The sequence below is a fragment of the Sciurus carolinensis genome, chromosome 5 (assembly GCF_902686445.1).
Source record: "Sciurus carolinensis chromosome 5, mSciCar1.2, whole genome shotgun sequence".
NCBI classification, from domain to species: Eukaryota; Metazoa; Chordata; class Mammalia; order Rodentia; family Sciuridae; genus Sciurus; species Sciurus carolinensis.
In genome coordinates, this window is record NC_062217.1 from 29,663,602 (window position 1) to 29,683,425 (window position 19,824).

At 35.9% G+C, this 19,824-nt stretch overlaps 1 protein-coding gene across 5 annotated transcripts in view; it reads right to left on the reverse strand.

The window, feature by feature from the left end:
- The window catches only part of Stard13 (StAR related lipid transfer domain containing 13), a 522,899-nt gene that overhangs the window by 170,819 nt on the left and 332,256 nt on the right, over positions 1 to 19,824 (reverse strand). For 2 of the 5 annotated variants that reach the window (XM_047552398.1, XM_047552396.1), the window contains exon 1: positions 5,609 to 5,867. The exons of the other annotated variants lie outside the window; for them this stretch is intronic. In XM_047552398.1, the coding sequence (XP_047408354.1) occupies positions 5,609 to 5,777 (169 nt within the window). In that variant the 5' untranslated portion in view covers positions 5,778 to 5,867. Of the gene's footprint in view, positions 1 to 5,608; positions 5,868 to 19,824 lie in introns of those variants that run through there. 5 annotated transcript variants of the gene reach the window in all.

Here is a 19,824-nt window from a genome sequence, read left to right on the forward strand (position 1 = left end):
CTGATGTTGGCTTTGAACTCTTGATCTTCCTATCTTAGCCTCCCAGGCTGCTGCAATTACAGGCATGTACCACTGCCCCTGGCTGTTTTCATAATCTTAATGAGTTGTATTTCTTTTATAAACTACCTCAAATTCTCTAGTGCAAATCAATATATATCTTTCCCCACCCTCATATCATATTCCAGTTGACCCTGAGGAGACAGCAAATAATTTTTTATAATCTTTATCTTATTCAAATATCTGGACTATAATTTGTATTCAGGTTTACCTATGTTCTTCTCATATTCTTTGATAGTCTCACCACTGTGTTCTCATAGCTAATGAAACTCAGAGACAAGCTGTATCCTCCCTAATGACTTGTCTCCATTACATCCCCACCTGTTTATTCCTTATTATCCAAGAGTTTTATCAAAGCCCACTTGCTATTTGCTGTCTTTCAAAATTTATTTTGGGTTATCAACTGATATTGCTAAGACTGCTGGTGGTTTGTTTGCTTTATTTTTAATTTGTGCCTCCATCTCTCCTCATGATTAAGTTGCCAAGGAAATGAGGGATCATGTAATGTAAGAGTTGACCACTGTCCAGAATTTACTAGGAATGAAAGCACTGGTGATGGGAGGGAAATGAGAAAAATGAATCTCCATTCACTTAAACTAATGTTGCAGATTCCAGATTTGGCAATTGCCTGTATCTGGGATGTGTATTTATAAAATCAGAGCTAATAAAAGCAGTGACATGGAGCTATTGAACCATCAGTTTGGTTAATGTGAAAATCTCAAGTTTTGTATACTTACAAGTATATTGCTCTTCTAATTTTCTTATAGGACTGTGTAATAACTTTCAACTATTATTCAAAGTTCATGGACTTAATTCACTTAACAGATTTTCCTGTATCTTTGCTTAAACAGTATCCTTTCTGTATAGGCCCTTCAGTCACCAGCACTGAATAGAATGAGACTCTGATTCATAAAACGTGAATTTATGACAGTCACCACTTAAAAACAAAAAGAACTTGAGCAATACATGACTGATGCAGTCTCAGCCTGTTTTCCACGTTTCATTTGTTTTTCTGCTAGTGTATTCACCCTCTTGTTGTGAAAGTAGTTGGGTAAGAAAGTACTAAACAGAGAAAATGCAATTCCAAAAGAACAAATGACAGCTTAATTTAGGCTGATGCTACCCAGTTGGTGGGGGTGTCACTCACCAGGGATGGGTAACATTCACCACTTAGGTTGGGCAAATTCCCAAAATGCCATTTGACAGAGTAATGGGGGAGAATATGTCACTCATGCCCACTTGCATGAGCTGGGGACATAGAAAAGGCAGCATATTTCACTCTAGTTAAGTTCAATGCAGTTGCTATATTTAAAGATTGTTTCAGGTTAAAAAAAAAAAAGTCAATGAATATGAGAGTCCCCTGAGAAAGAATGGTTTCCACATGTTTCTTTATAATTACAGTAATAATGACATTTATATAGTCCACAAGACTGGACTTTCTAACATTCCTCTCATGTGAACAATGAGAGCGTTACACAGGCATCAAAGAAGTGGCTGCAGGTAATGGCTGAATGACATAATATAAGAATTGTCTTTCTCACTAGGTTATAGCTGCAATCAAAGAATTCTTGAATTTCAGAGATGAAGGGAAGTTTAGAGATAGTTTAAGCCAAGATTTAAGAAAACAAACTCCAGAGAAGTTGTGACATCCCTTCCATCACACAAATTTGTAGTAGGAGTACAAAAACTGGAAGCCACTGAATGATTTCATGTAGTAAAACTGCTCTGTTTCCTTTGCAGGTTCTATTAAATTAGATTAAGTTTGCCTTGTTTCTATGTTTATTCAAGGAGTATGGACATAACAACAGAGAAAATTTTACAACATGAGAACCAGAATAAACCTGTACAATCATAGTCCATCTACTTCATCAAGGAATGAAGGTCCAGTGAAATTGTGGAACTTGCCACCATAAAGAATGAGAGAAGAGAGAGTCTACACATTCTGGTTTCCCATCTCCTTTTTCCAGCTTCCACTTTCCAAGAAAGTGAACTTTACTGCAATCTGAGACACATCATGCCGTTTCTAAGCATGTAAAATAAAATTTAAAGTTTAACTGATACTTAATTCATTCACAAGGAAAGCAATCACATTTATGTCTCTGCTTGGATTTGGATTTTCCAGATTGTAGTGTGTGTGTGTGTGTATAGACATTTAACATGGTGTTCTTGTATCAGTAGATCACAACTCTCAGATAATGACATAGAAATCTAGTTCTTCCATCTCACAACCATTAATTCGGACAGCTATTATCAAAAAGACTCAGAAATAAGTTATAAACATACAATGAATTATTATCAGCCTTAAAATGGAAATAAATCCTGTCAAAATGCCACAACAAAGATGAACCTCAAGGACATTATGTTAAATAAAATAAATGGGTCACAAAAATAAATGCCATATGATTTCAATTATATGAGTTACATAGAGATGTCAAATTCATAGAGACACAAAGTACAATGGTGGTTGCCAGGGGTTGGAAAGAGGGAAGTATAAGGAGCTAGTCTTTAAAGGGTTTAGAGTTTGAGTTTTGAAAGATGGAAAGAGTTATATGGAGTTGGATGGTGGTGATGACTGCAAAACATTATGAATTGTGAGTATATTTAATATCATTGATCTGTACACTTAAAAATGGTTAAGATGGCAAATTTAAATAGAAAAAAAAATCTAATTCTTTCTTGCCATGAACCACCATGCTTCTCCTCCACTCCCTTAGCAACTTCTCTCTTCTCTATTCCCAAGTGCCTGCCAGTGAGGGAAATAAGGACCATTATTATTCTCTCTCTCTCTTTCTGTGTGTGTGCATATGTGTGTGTGTGTGTGTGCGCACTCGCGTGCAACAATTTCCCTATTGATTGAATCAAGAATGTGGGGGTAGGAATTAAAAGCAGTATGACTTCTGATAAACTTTCATTCGGCAATATACCACTTCGTTCTCTTTTTTTTTTAAAGATCTCCTCTCTACTTAATTGAACTTAGATAAACAACACAAAAGACTTATAGAAATGATGCATGCATATTTCGGAATGTTCCCTACAATGAGCACGTTTAGATTCATGCTGGATTTGAGTAACTAATTCTGATCCTATGCATCATCAAAGACTCCTTTATTTATCCTCCTTGTTTTTCCTCCCCATGAGTATCTGCTATTGAATCATGTCCATGCCATTCAATGATTATCTCACTACAATGAGGTCAGTGGGGAGCAACTTACTCCTGTTTGTACTTCTCCCACCAGTAATGAGAAGTTATAAGTAATGATGCCCCAAATTATATTAATGTAATGCTAAATTTTCTTTGAAAGATGTAAAGCAGAGTAAAGCAACTTTTGATGTGGTTGTCATTTCCTAATATTAATACAGACATTACAAAAATAATGCTGTTATTAATTTAATATATGCTTGATAAACTTTAAGTGAAAGATTAGCTTGTTGATAAAATAGCTTCTCACCTTGTGCCAGCAGGTACTAACTAATCAAGAGACTACACAGCACTGTAGATCACAGGCATTAGACCTGTATTCAAATATCAGCTCTTACAATGTAACCGTGGACAAGTTAATTGCTCCAGGTAACTCTGGCTTTCTCACCTCTAAACAGAATTTAATTACAAGGATTTGTTCAAGGGAAAAAATAAATTAAAATTCATAGAAAGCTCTCATAGCAGTGCCTTGTAAATTGAGAATGCTCAAATATTCTCTATTATGACAGAAAATCAGTCTTATGTTTACAATATATTATATAGTAAACCCAATAAAATCACTTTGCTTCTACTTTCCATCTTATTAAACAGTAATATGATATTGACAAATGATTTCTGAATCACCAAATTGTTGGAATTCTTTTTATGCTTCCCTATGATCTTAAGTCTCACTTTAAATTTCTAGGTATTCATTGACTTCAAAATTTCCATTGCTCAGTATAAAAAGGTGGGGATGTTTAAATTTTCTAATTAGAAAAAGTGAAACAGAGTGCCCATATGTCTGTTTGAGAGTGTATTTTCAATGATAATGAATATGTTCAGATCTTCAAATCTTTAAAGGAAAAACAACCCTCATCCAAAAAGAACATAAATAATTTCTTAATGAAATCAATTATTTTGAATATATCTAAGGTGGTCCTCAAAGAAATTGCAATGAATTCTATGTGATATATCTAAAATGACATGCTCTTTACATGCATGCTGAGGAATACTTATAGATTATAGATGATAGTTTGCCATCAAACATTTATTAAACCCTTTGTCCATAAAGATGATAGCATCTGGTAAAGCACTATTGTAAGACATTTCTAAAACTAAAATGGAGCTGTTTTTTATTCTAAGCCCAATGTATTTTTAAATCAAACCACAGGGAAATACTTTTGTTTCTATTCAATCAAGACCTGCACACAGAGTTTATGGAATGACATAATATCCTTCCTGAAATCAGACCGGTATGTAGGACCAGTATCCTTCACACATAACCAGTTCCTGAACCTTTACAAACAAATCCCAATTTCCAAGGAAACAATCTCATCAAATGCTGCTCACTAGAATACATATTGTTCCTTCTGGAAAAATTACAATAAGATTTTCAAGATTACAAATTTCAACTTCCCCTCTAAAAATTCAATATAATCTTATGCTCATTTATTGAAATGGAAATGGTAATTTTATAAGGGCTCTAGAAATTCCTGATAAAATCATATAGTACCAAAAGAATAATTCATTTTATTAGTCCAGGCGGGGGTAGTTATTAACTGATTGTTTGTGTTTTAAATGGGCATGAGCTAGAGGCTTAACTTTCTAAGGGTCTCTTCTATGAGGAGTATGTTTTAAGCTTTTTTTGGAGCATGTTAAGTTTTAGAAATGTCCAAACTTCAAGGTTTTATCCCCCAAGAATTTAAAAAAATAAAAATCTAGCAGCTTGTAATCAATATTCTCTCCTGTTTGCATGAGGAAGCTAGTGCTTCTGTGTGCAGGTCACAGGATTTTTTGTGAAGTGAATAGACACTTTTATCCTTTATGAGAAAAACAGTATCAACAGATCTGTGGCAACTCCTGATATAAACATACAAACAGGAAGAGAATATGATTCTAGTTGTCAACTCAGTGGTTTTAAGAATAGCTTTCTTACTTTCCCCTCTTCACTGAGATTGTTCTAAGAACTCTGGGCTGGGTGGACTTTTAGTCCGCCGTCTTCTCCCTAATTAAATAAACAAGTGCCCACGTTTTAAAAGTGACCAGCCTGAGGAACCCGCAGAAAGCTCCAAAAACAAACACTGAGTAAACCTTTCTCATTTGTTCTGTAGACACACGTACGTTTTGGAATTTATGATTCACCGTCCTGCCGTTAAGTTTTTTATGCACTTTATGTTGAGTTATGTGGCAGCAAAGTGCTGTCACAGTTTGCTTAAAACTGCAGCATAAAGTTATTTTTAAAAGTAACGCGCAGCGTGGCGTAGAAATCCATATATTGTAAAGTGAAAACAATAACTTAAAAAACTGGATTAGCATGAAACAGAGCCGACAGAAATCAGAATTAGCAACAGCCTTCCACTACCGGCAACTCACCTTGTTGAATTTTAGTCACTAGCTGATGGCGTGCTAGAATCCGGCTCATCCTGTAAGGAGAGCGTCTTGTAGTCTGATCAAATCGCAAGTACATCTCCTGGCCCTCAGGTGTCATGGAATTTAGATAGTAGCAGCCTGAAGCTGGGGTCCTGGGCACCTGACTGAACATCTCGGCAGATTTTCTATCGCCACCTCAGTCTGCCTGTGGCTGTTTGCAACTGTCTCCAACCTCGGTCTAAAAGCACCAAGCCCAGGAGAGCTCAACAGACCAAGCGATTTTTAAAAAGAAAAAGGAGTGCCAAAAGCCACAACTCAGAATTCCAATCCCCAGCCCTCACGTGACCTCCGGGAGCCAATCCGAGGATGAGAGAAAACTGGGAACGTTCGCAGTCGGCCCCAAGCTCCGCAGAGAGGCAGGCAGTTCAAGCAGCTTGGATCCCCCACGCAGTGCTAAAAGCGAGTACAATTATTTGACATGCCTCAGAGCTGACGAAGCACCAAAAATCCAGCACGCACTAAAAGAGTTAAAAGAGAAGGAGAAGGAAGAGAGAGAGAGAAAAAAACAAAAACAAACAAACAAAAAAACCAAAACACACACACACACACACACACACACACACACACAAAACAAAACAACAACAACAACAACAAACACCCTGGAGTCATACAAGCCCTGGGCATAGGAAACCTTTCAGTCTACAAAAGTTAAGAGAAAGTTTCTTGGCTTTCTATAAGACTGCTGCAAGCAGGTGAGAGAAAAAAAAAAAAAAAAAAAGGTAGAAAAGATAAACGTCTTAAATAAGAAACGACTTCAAATAAGCACAAACAACTGAGTATAAACTACCAACCTTCATTGAAGGAAATAAATAAAACTTTTTCAGTGAAAAATAAACTTTTTACTTCTACTTTAAGGAGTAAAATATGCAAGATTCCTGCCCTTCAGTTATGGGACCTGATGGGCTCTTATAGATAAGACTCAGAGAGGCAAATTACACAAAGATTATTTATTAAACATCCATACATTCACCTTTAATTTTTCTATTTACCCAATTTTTAACCACCAAGAAGCAAAATACTAATGCGAAGTACCTATAGCATTTACAACACAGGGTGCAAAATAATTGCAAATATAACTGTTGCCAACCTACTATAGTGGATCAACAGAGAAATTATGCAAAAAATTAATACAAGGTCACATGTGAGAGGCAATTTTTAAAAGACTAACACAATTCTAAGTGAGTAATATTATTTCTGACTGGGATGATGCTTACCAAGCCAGGCAAAGAAGACATTTGGATACACACACACACACACTCTTACACATTTATATATATATCTATATATAGATATGTATATATAAATGAAGTCTGGGGAGGGCTTTACAGGATGAACTATGTCCACAATGTGTGCAGACTGGGAACCAGAATGTGTGTTTAAGGAAACTGTTAGTAATTCAATTTGGTCATATCCATGTATCCATGTGGGATTAATTAGATTTCCCCCCCTTTTCCTCTTTATAATTGTTTGATGTAAAGAGAAAAAAGTCCATGAAAAACATGTTATCAAATTATGAGCCTAGGCAGAATGCATAAACTTCTTTGATAAAGAAGCATATGGCCAGGTTGCTTTTACATTTGGCTGACCCAAACTGATACATGTATAATAATGAGAAATTCTCAATTGAAAGTGCAGCAGGACTTCTATTAGGACCTCAATTCTTGTTACTGTGCCTCTTTGGCAGCAGTCAGCTTTAACATCTTTCCTGGCTAGAATTTTTGATATCCTGATACTAGAACCTACATTGTCATGGCAATTGTGATCCTTTTGTGATTACTATACAAGAGAAGGCAAGTGTTAGTTTTCAGGTTGGCATCATAGAAGAAAAGGAAAGGAAGGTTGCACTGGATCATACTGTGCACTTTCTATTCTTACTTAGGATTTGAAGGAAGTTTTTTTGTTCCCCAGCATCCTTTGTAGAAAGGTGAGAGAGATCTAAGATCTAGTGACTGGTAAAAGAAAAGCATGGACATGAATAGTAGAAAGGTTTAGTACAATATTGCAATATTAGATGCCTGGAAGGTCCATTAGCTAAGTTCACAGAGTCAGCACTGGCTGCCATCTGAACAAGGTGCTTCTATTGTCAGCCACTCTGTGCACGTTTCTGGCTTGGCAGAACAACACTGAGGGTGTCCTTGTCATAAACCTTTCATTCTAGCCAGGAACTTGCCAGTTATTGCCTTTTCACCACAAGAGAATGGAAGAAGGGTGGACAGTGAAGGAAGAGAAGGGCATAGAATATGGGGACTTTGGACGTGTTTCAGGAAGCAAAGCAAAGGAGAGTAAAAGGCAGGAAATTATATGTAGTCATTTTACAGCTGTGAATAACACTTTAAAAAAGACTGGCATTCTCAATGACAATCTTGCAATTCATTGTTTTCCTGACTGCATTTAAAAAATAATAAAATTATGTGATGTGTATGTACAAATATACCACAACAAAACATCCTATTTGGTATAATTATTATCCACCAATAAAAAAATTTTAATTGAGTTTAATACAATGTAAAAAAATTAAAATAAATAAATACAATGATTCTTCCTGAGAAGCACTGAAGCATACTAAGACTAGGTTACTGAAAATAAAAATTACATTGTCCTTTTGTTTGCATAATAATGAATGTGTTAAAGTCCTAAGGTGTCTTTTATTCTGAAAACATCAAGATCATAAATATGTACACTTTGACATGTAAACAGATGAAATCATATCTCATAGACTGGCACATTTTGAATTTAAATTAGAGAAAAAAAGGAATTTTATTCCCTGATTAAAAGAAAGGCAACTAGAATAAGTCTAATTTTTCAAAATTAAAAAGAAAAACCATAATGGTTTAATAAGAGAATCAAGGAAGGATGATGTATAAGAACTCTGTCTCCCCATGTCATATACAAGGTTCCAAGTCTTATTTTATGGTTCAAGTAGTATCACAAATTCATGCAACTGCTCACCATGTTTTTGCCATTTTATATTTCCCAAGTAGTATAGACCTTTGGAAGTACCCTATTTTATGGAAAAGAAAAGGTTCACAGAGGTGAAGCAATGGTCCAGGTTATATAGCAAGTCAATGTAGAGCCTGTGTGTCTCCAAGCTTATGATATTTTGACCATTTCTGCTGTCAAGAGAAGGCAAAATTGTGGCACTGAAAAAGTGCTTAAGAAATTAGATAGGAAAGAAAATTGGGGGAGAAAGATTGAGAATGATCTTAATCCTACTTAGTTGCTTGTGATCCTGGAATATCTAACTGGAAATATGAGTGTGTAATGGCCAAAATCCCATGGTTACTGAGTTCTGAGGGTTCTAAAGTAAGAAGAACAGCCCTTGAATAATCAATGACAGCCACAGGCCCCTAAGGAAGAATCCATAGCTGAGAACTTCATTCTAAAATGAAGCAGCAGCATGCACACCCACAGCCTGATCCCTGCCTTCTTTGACAACTCTTTTTTTGCAGAATAGGTTCTTTTTCCTCTGGTTTCTACACATCCTCAAGGCTAGCTCTACCCAGGTCTTGCCTTTTCCATGGCATTCACTCTCAAAGTAAATACTCCAAATACAGTCAAACTCCAATATTTGATCTCTTAATAAAACTTCAAGTATTAAAAATGTTCCAATCTTTTGATAGATGATCCTAGATTAGCGCTCATTGGAATCCTGTATACACATGGCAGAAAGCTAGGAGCACTTTTACAGAAGCCAGGAATGGCTCACTAGTCTTTCATCTGTCTGTGTCTCCTTCTACTCCTTCACACACATTCCAGCCTCCTCAACAGTCAGTCTGTGTGGAGGGAGCCAAGGTAGTGCTGCCAAGTAGGAAAATGTTTGAGATACAAGTGGCAGGCAGAAAAATGCAGAACGGATTCAGAAGACTGCTTTTGAAATTACACAAACCCAAAGGTTGTGGGTTGATGACAAAGTCTTTCTGTGGGCTTTGAGGCTCAGTTTGGGAGGATTTCCAGCAGCTGTGATATGTATGCCCAACTCTGTGCAAAGAGCCTTCACAATTTGCATGTACAGCAAGCCCAATGTAGGCAAGACAACAATACCAACACTTGTACCTATGACCAGGGTCATCTGTGACAAGGTTCAGACTGGATCTTCTTCTGTTCAGCTCCCCAGTTCCAGACCATGGCTCCCATTTGGAGTCCAGATATTGCTGCAATCTCAGCCCTCTCCATTATTTTTGGTTAACCTCCCTCTCCCGCCCACTGCATATTGGCTTCCTACAGCATATACTCTGCTCTTATACCATCCCCTGGGGACCCAAATATCAGCTCAGCTCATATGCCCAATTATCTGGCCTGGCCTGTTCTGGTACCATGGCCCACACCCAACCATTCCAGCCAAATCAAAATTCTTCAACTTTTCTCAGTTGTTTCACAGGTTTGGAATTGTGTGATTCTCTATTCTTCCATCCATGAGACTCAGTTAAATCCTCTTGCATTTGCAAACATTTTCATGACTGATACAAAATTCTTTAGTATTTTTCCCCTTCATATTAATACCTATAAACAGTCACTACATAACACATTAATTAGATTAGACTCTTATGCTCATATGGATTCTATTTGTTCATTGCATTTATTATAAAATTTTTACATCTTAAATTTAGAAGGGATGTTAAACAATTTCTAATGTAACCAATCAACTACTATTGCAGTTCCCCTGTGAGATCAATTGATTTTCTACCTTCATATGCAGAGTGCATTATCTCACAGAGAACCTAAAGCTGTTGAAGAAAGTTCTTCCCTATAATGTCCATCCACTGCCTCTAATTCTGTCATTTGGAATGAAACAGGACTGTCCTTTAGATGTTTGAAGAAAGTGAACATGTCTCTTACAAGAATCTTCTTTTGTAATCTAGGCATTCTTTATCATCAAACCATACAACTTCTAACTATTTCTCAAGCAGATTGCTCTCTTTTGAATCTATTTTATGAATATTCTTTTAAAAATATGGCACCTAATCTAAGTTTAGAGGTCCTTATATGGCCAAGCATGGTAATATACAGTACAATGTGTGAATACTTCCTATATTCAGGCTTTGGTACTCTTGCAGAATCAGTTCGGATTATGGCGGGTTTATTTTAAATTTTATGTTTACTTATTAATGAATTCAACATTGACTGAATGCCTGCACAGCACTGCATTAGGTATGGAAGATACAATGGTAATAGAATATGGTCTCTGCCCTCAAGGGATTATTTTTCAGGGAAGACAGAAAAGAAACTCAACACTATACCATGTATTAAGTGTTGTGTGGGAGGCTATCTGTTTTACAGTTGACCTAAATGCTTAAGCTGTGTGCTGTTTATGTATTTTCATACAATCTGATGTTAGATCAATATTCTCTATTCTGTATTTAACAAATTTTGAACTTAAGAATAGGTCTTTAAACTTACAGGAATTATTGAAATATTTCAAATTCCTGATTTTCTCCCCCCAAAATCTATTTCTACCTTATTCATTTTGATGACTAACAAAAATACCTATGGTATAAAAAGTGAAAAATAAACAACTTAGTGAATTCGGGGAAAGGTAAAGTAAAGGGGGAAAAGAATAAAAGCCAAGGGTGAAATCAGTTTATAGAAATAGAAGCCACACAACCCTGTACATTTGCTGGAGGTAGGTGAAAGTGTGGTTTAAGATTCCTCTGAGACAAAGCAAAAAAAAAAAAAAAAAAAAAAAAACAAGACCTATTACAAAATTCAGTATATCCATAAGATGAAAACCAGATTAGGGAGGCAAAATAAACACATCACCAGGTATTAGAACCTCTGGGCAGATTTTCCTGGGTCCTCATAAAGAATCAGCATCTTCAAAGATAATGACTATGAAAATAAAACTTAACTGTATCTTTCAATAATAGTATACATAACAAAGCATTATTTAGGAAAAGTAATTTCTATGAGGGCCTCCAAAAATATGGTGTAAGCATGCTACTCTTTATGATATTTTAAACCATGTGTTGAACTCATCATCACTTCCCTGCTTACCATACTCCTTACTTAGACCACCAGGTCCTAAACAATCAGGTCCCTGCTTACCATTCCCTGTTTTTCACTAGTCTCCTCTCTTGCTTCCTTAACTTTCAGATATCTCACTGTACATGCTATTCTTCGGCCTGGAATTGTCTTTCTGGAACCCTTTGGAATACTAGTTCCTCAGCTTTCCTCATCAGCTTCACTGATCTATCCTCAGGCAGGCCATTCCTGTTCACTGCACCTAAGTGGAAGCAACACACCATTTGTGCACGTTAGCAGTTTTTCAAGTTTGTAATTACATGTCTATTTGATCATTGACCTATGTGTTGCTTAGACTATGTCTGTTTCATTCAATTTGTACTCAGTGTCTGCCACAAGGTCTGGCACATAGTAAGAAGTCAATAATTGGTTGAATAAATAATTCAATGGAGGATTATATGAATTTTTCCAAAGATAGAGTTCAGACTCTCTAGAGGAATGGAAGCAAACATTTTAGGCATTATAAATGTTGTAGTTCATACAGTAACTTGGATTGGATAAAGACTGCATGACAGATAATTCAAGGTTTCATCTTCCAGAAAGAGCCTTAAATACACATAGTTTGCTTTGTTGGTTAATAGCTAAAAAAAAAAAAAAAAAAACAACAACTATATGCTTTGGCCATCAAACAGGTGCTAAAAAGTATCAGAAAAATGTAGATATCTGCCTTACCTTTGTATCTGCCTCAAATTTTATAAGCATGTTATTGTGCCTTTAATTAAAAAGTTGAAATTCAATGGGCCAGTTACAGAGAACTTCAATTGTCCTCTGCAGATGCTCCTTCTGAGTTTAATCCACTGATCTATGCTCTGCAGAACTGCTATTCAAACTGATGCAATTCTCTAAGATAGCTTGTTTTCTAGTCTGTATGCTTCCATAGTGATATCATGGCAAAATCTCCTAAGGTGATCACATTTTGCATTTATGGTCTTCTTGGGACTGGTCAGTCTTGCTACATTACCAAAATGGGAAGCTGTATTTATTTAGCTGCTTTTGTTCTTTGTGAAGCCATGTTGCATTTGGGTTACCAATCATGCTCATATATATCTCTTCAATGATTGTTTTGATAATTTGGAGATTTTAATTAATTCACTGTCTAGTATTTTCTAGAACCTACTAATTTTTTGTGCCAATTGAAAATAAAAGCAAATGCTCATTTTTTTAAAAGGATTGCTTAGAATACTAGGAGGGATTATTTAAATTCTAAGGTGGAATTTGTCTTCACTTAGAGACTTCCCCTCTTTTGTGTTAGATAGAATTCTATAAACTCCTTCCCCATCTTGAGCAACAATGAATACATTTTCTTATTGTTGAACATAAGTTTTTTTGATTTGAATATAAAATGGAAGTATTCTCATTAAACAAATCCTATGATCAATCTTTTGGAAAAATATATTATTTATTCTCTACATTATCTGTTTTGTAAATGTTTGGGACTACATAATGAAATGTACCCCATTATCAAGATTGTATGTGACCTCTTACCTCGAATCTTGCTCCATTTTTATATCTAATTCCTTTTTATCTGAATCCATGTAAAAGTTGGGCATTGAGTAAAGTTTGGAACTATCCACAGCTCACAAACAGTGGAAGAATAAGGGTGTAGGATAAATAATGTAATTTCATGTTTTATATATTTAAACCACAAATGCCTTCTTGAGTAAATACAGCTCAGCAGAATAAAGAACATGATAGCATTTTTTCCTCCTTATTCCTGATAGAAGGCTATCTATCAACCTGTACCTCAAAGAATGGAAAGTAGTAGAAAGAACAAAAACATTAATTAATATTCCATAAAAAGAGGAAGACTAAGAGTATACAAGGGGAACAGAACAAAATGTCCCTCTAGAGGTCTAGAATTAGATTTCAGCAGAACTCTGAAGGTGATTAGGAATATAAATTTTGGGACTTCAAGGTGAGCAGCAAGGGGGCTTCCTCTTCTGAGTTGGGAGGAATAATTTAACTAAAGGTAATTTGGTGTGATGAAAATATGATATTTGCTAGTGTCTTGTCAAAATAGAAACAATGCCACCAACTCACCCATGTTATTTGCATCTTTCTCCTACCCCTTCTTATTCAAAAATTTCTAAACCATAATGTAGAGGCTTCTAAGATTCTAAAACTCAAGTTAGAAGGCTATATTCTACCCAGGCTCCTCTTGATTCAACCTCCCTTTCCCCACCAAGAGTTCTACATGTGGGAGATAGGGATGGCTATTTCCTGGAAATAATCTTTTAGGAGAAAGACTATATTAAATAAAGGAAATAACTCAAGAAGGAAACTGAAGTTAGGGATTGTAGGCTTGAGTGGAAGGAAGTGTGGTTTTCTGAGAAGGCTCAGATCTACAGCCAATGTGTCAAGTCCCCCCAAACCTACCCTCCATTAGTACTCTGGAATTGTGGAACAAACTAAATTTTATCTAACAGTCTTTTCAAAATCAGTACAACTCTACTTTTAGACAAAGCAGGTTTCTAAACCTAAACCCATAGGAGCTTTCCTTGAAGGTTTCTCATCCTAGTGCTTCTTTGAATTAAGGGAAGAAAGGATTATTCCTTGGCTGTTGTGCTTTTTAAAAAATATTTACTTGACAAATAAAACTTGTTAATATTTAAGGCATACAACATGATGACTTGATACAGGTATATACCATATACTGATTTCCACAAATTAATCAATCCATACACCACCACCCATAGTTGTCATTGTATAGTGTGTGGTGGTGGGGGGATGAGGACACTTAAAAATCTGCTCTTTTATCAATTTCAAGTAAACAAAACAGTATCATTTGCTATAGTTACTAAGCTATACATTAGATCTGTAGAATTTATTCATTTTACAATTGAAAGTCTGTACCCTTTAACCTACATATCTCCCCATTCAACCCTTTCCATAGGCACAGGCAGACACCATTCTACTCCCTGCTTCTGAGTTTGACTCTTTTTTTAGATTCCATGTGTAAGTGAGATCATGTGGTATTTGTCTCTCCACATCTGGCTTATTTCATATCACGTAATGTCCTCCAGGTTCATCCATTGTTGTGCCTGTTTTGTGCAGTCTTTCTAAGGGAGTTCTTTTATATTAAAGAATATATATGTGTGTATAACTATGTAGAGACACTCCTGAGATTTCTTATATCATCAGAACTTGATGATTATGAAAGCACGCAGTGGCCTCTGGCCAACCTCCCAGAGCACAGCCATAATCACACTATGTCTTATGACACAGACCTGTTTAAACAGACCAAGTACAGCACAGATAGCCAGGCGTGGTTACCTTCTTCTTACTGTGCTCCACCAAGATGACTCAATTCTAATCAATCATTGGAGAATGCTTACTGAATATCAAAAATGTGTTCACTGCACAGGGCAGAACATACCAAAAGCTACTCTCAGTCTACAATAAACTTAAAATATTCTCTTTCAGTCCCTGACTTTAGGGGTCTCAAGTGATATCCTTGACCTTGGCTTGCTGTCAATATGGATGGACCATTAATCAATCAGTGTATTGTACGTAAAAAATGCAAATACAAAATGGTACAATATGTTCAATGACCACAAATTTTTAGAAATTAGTTTAAAAATGCTTAGTAAAAATGTTTAAGATAATTTTGGCCATTTTCAGGATGGTAGAAATGTGGGTAATGTTTCTTAGATTTACATTTTTCAAATATTCTGTCATGTGACTAATTGCATTCTTTACATAATGAGGGGGTCCAGGCTAACCAGCACTTTACATTAAGAAATGTGAAGAAGCAGCGGTGGCCTCAGTATATTTCCAGTTGCCTCTGTGCATCACAGATGGATGACAGAGAGACAAGGAAATTTGCCCAAAGATCATAGACACTGTCTTACATGACTTGAACTCCCTTAGTGCTTCACACAGTTAGGCAAAACTTCAGTTTTCAAAACAATTATATCCAAGAAAGAGAAAATGAAAGGGTCTATTTATTCCTTTTTTAAAAGTCTCTCGTATCCATTCCTTCTTGCATTTTTGCCTCCATCCCATAGGGCTAGCTGTCCTGCCTAGAGAATTCTGACAGTTGTCCTCCTTGAGCGTCTGTGTCTAGTCTTACTTCCTCCTTTGTCTACCCTGAACACCACAGAATGTTGAGCTTCTCAGGATGCCACTTTGATCATGTCACCTTGGAACACTTTACTCTCTTGTTGCAAAACACCAAATAATGACTTTATCATTTTACTTTATCATTGTTTCAATTAGTTTGGTCTCTTTCCCTTTCTACAGAACAGTTCCTATGTATTTATACGGACACACACATATCTGGTATATATTCATATGCATAAACAGATCAAGTATATGTGATTGTCAGTTCCTTTTACACTCCTTATGTCAACTGGTCAAAATCTAAGCCAAGAAACAAAAAGGTAGTTGAAAAAGAATTTTGTATGACTTCTCATTTCTGTTTTGTTTTTTTTTTTTGCTTTTTTGGCTGATTTTTTTTATTGACTCAATTTAATGCTTGGCTAAATTAATCCAATTGCCTGGTTGTTTCGATTCAGAGAAATAGAGCCTCATTGTCTATTTTCCACAGTTTAATATCTTTTTCTGGGTTTCTCCTGTAATAGAACTTCACTGTCAAAAGAATGATTGCTTGGTTTTCAAATTTACATATCAAAGAATTAAGGAAATTGGGGTGGAGATGTGCGGACAGATTTTTTTCATTAATGCATAATATTTGTACATACCTCCATAGAGAACAGTATGATAATTTGTACATCACTTCTTGAATGCTACCTGTTGGAAATGGTTCCATGAATATAGCAAGAACCTTCAACTGCACAGACCCAATATCAGACATAGAGATCAGGAAATTATCTTTGAAGCAATTCCTTGTTTTCAAACTTGGGATAGTACCCCATAATATCCTTCCAGTTATTTCCTAAGAATGGATATTTATGTCAGCTTCACAAGTACACAGAGGCAATTTCAAGTTCTAATCCCACAATAATGAGCAAAATCCATTTACATAATACAGTGGTGATACTAGGAACAATTTGGACAAAGTAGTCTAAACATTTTTTATTCAAATACTTTCAAGTACTAATGCACTTCAAATTCCAATTTTAAAAGGAACTATTAACAATATTATCCTTTTCTCAGGGTAGAGAAGAGAAAATGACTTGAAAATGAAAAAGCAAAATGAAACAAAATGAAAAAAACTTGGCTCATAACTTCACAAACTATGATCTAGAAGTTCCCTGGAGGTCCCTTATGGTCAGAGGTAGGAAGTCATTCCATAGTTTTGGTGAGTTCTGCACAGAGGCAAACACCTAATCCTACTTTCTAGCATCTGCTTTAAGGAACTAGGCAAATGGGCCCAGGCATTTGGAATTCCTTTCATTTAACAACTATTTAATAAATACCTATTCTGTGCCAAGCAAAGTTCTTGGTGCTAGGAATGGATCAATGAATAAAACAGATGTGATCTCTGTCCTAATGAAGCTTGTGTTCTAATTGATGAACATAGAGCATGGGTGTTATTAATAATGTGTGACCCGTGTTCCACTGGAATTCTGGAACTACATGCAAAATGATGAGCATATGTTCACTTTTCTAGAGCACAGGTCTTTGGATTTCATAAGATCTTCAAAGGATGCCATTATGCTCCAAATATTTTTAAGTAGCTCTTAAATAAAGGTTTGGAACACCTAGAACTGTGCCCTTGTAATCAAGTCAGCATGTATTCAAAGTCAGGCTCTGCTTGGTATTTACTATATAAACTTGGACAAATAAAGTAAGTTCATTTTTCTGCAACTCAGTTTTCTTATCTATAGAATTGAGGTCAGACTCATAAAAGTCTCATGAGGGCTAAGTTAGATTATGTAAATGAAACACTTAGAGTATGATAAGATAGTTCTTCCCTTCTCACTCGCAATATGAATAGAACGTTAACTCAAGTTCAAAGCATAAAAATATAAGGGGCTACTATCAATACTAGAAGGTCCTAATCCTTAGAAGTTTTCAATTTTAGAGTGGTCAACCAGATGGGAAATGTCATAGGTTGGTGGGGAAGTTTCCTTCAACTAAGAACTTATGATTCTGGGAAGTGACAAACTCTATATGCACTCAACATGTGGATACCAAGAGAGTATTTTATGACCACAGCAAATAGCCAGCATATATCTTGTTCTGTGATTCCTTGAGTGGGATAAATGCTAATTTTATTTAACATGCTTATTTTAAAGTTATAGAATGATACGTGATGCAATTCTCTATGTGTAACTCAAAAACACAATAGCTCTGTGGCCTTTTCCATCCTGTATTATGATATTTTGGCATGGTTTTTATTTGATTAATACCTATTTATTCTACATGTGAGAAACAAAGTGATTTACACAAGGATATGTGACTACAAAGTGAGGATAAAGCATAGCAACCTGGAACTCTGATGTCTGCTTTATCCCTCTTCTTTCCCACCATGTCTTCTCTTCTTTTTTTCCTCTTCTGGATTTGACTTCATCTTACTTGAAGATATCAAATATATACTTTACATTTGTATATTCTCAGTGTTTTAGAAGAGGACTAACTTATGAAAACTCAAAGTTGTATCATATCTCAAGTGCACTTCCAATGAAATTCTTCTGCAGAGAATGTCTACCTTGAGTTTCTTTTTCTTAAAAAACCTAGACTCATCCATTTTTTGTTAAATTATTCTAAGAATTATAGCCCTTCCTTCATATTGGTCTTAGAGGCAGATGGCATGCTCAGGAAGACCTCTCATGTAGTGACTGCAGTAAAATTATGGGAGGAAAGACTGATACAAGCAACGGGGCAACATTAAGTCAAAGGAGAGTCACAGTGTTTCCCTGATGTTAAAACACACACACACACACACACACACACACACACACACACACAAATACACACCTACTGGAAGAAGAATGGAGAGGAAAATAAGGGTGACACCACCAACAAAAGTCTGACAGTACCTTCTATGTGCCTGACACTAAAAGTGAAGAATTGACTATAATATTTGCTAAATGTAAATAAGTGAAGAATTTGGGCTCCTGTACCCTCATGGTTAGAGTCCCAAAGTAATGAGAACTCACACTTTTTGAACACTTGTGTGTCAGGCACTGTTTCAAATAGTCTATATATGCATCTCACCTAATTCTTTCAAATCAATTCTAGGCACTATTTACTATTTTATTCTCATTTTGCTCATGAGGAATCTACCTTCTTATCTTCCTGCTCCAGCTTCTCACATTTATAGTTGTTAGATTCATCTCCTATAGCTCTGATTTATTATTCCTTTTATGGAACAGTTCTGATATATTATTTTAAAACATTGAAAGATTCCCCTCACTGATAAAAGAATGAAGTTCAAATTCTTCAATTTGGCATTAAAGAACTGTCATGGTGAACTCACTTCTTGTCCTAAAAGCCATTGAAATTGTTCAAGGTTTGAAGGAAAGGGATTCTTCCTGTCTCCATTGCCCATTAGACTTTCTTCTAACTCCTTCAATTTCTTCTCATTTTTCAAGACCTGACTCAGAGTTCTCCTCTCTGGGAAGCCTTCCTCCTCTTCCATCTCCTCTTTCTTTGAATTCTCATAAGACCTCTGGCACAGTCATGGGACACTTTATTCTCTGTTGCTTTGTTTCATCTCTTATTGCTCTTGTATTAAAAAGTTCTTGAAACCCACAATGTACTATGCACATCTTTGAGCCTCCCTCTTTCATCCTTATGCCTCCACAGAAAAGCAGTGTGATACAGCAGACAGCAATGCTTGGGAACCAGCAAGACTTATATTCAAAGCTTTGAATGTAAGCTTCTCCTGTTGGCTGGGTGACCCTAGACTTCATCTATATCTCTCTTAGTATCAGTGTCCTCATCTAAAAAATAAATAATAATGATACATCTTGGATTATATAGTCTTTGACACAGAGAAGGAATGAATAAATAATCAGAAATTCTGGTTGACAAATGATGCATAACTACTGGCCAAATTACTGAAAGAGCCTGAAGTACAAGAAATATATTCCACTATGTACTGGAATTTAAACACCACCAATTCTGGCACTTATATAGGGGAATGAAGAGAATATACTGTATGCCAAAGATATCCAGGGGGACCCACTATTGCTTTAATCCCATGTGGCAAAAAAAAAAAAAAAAAAAAA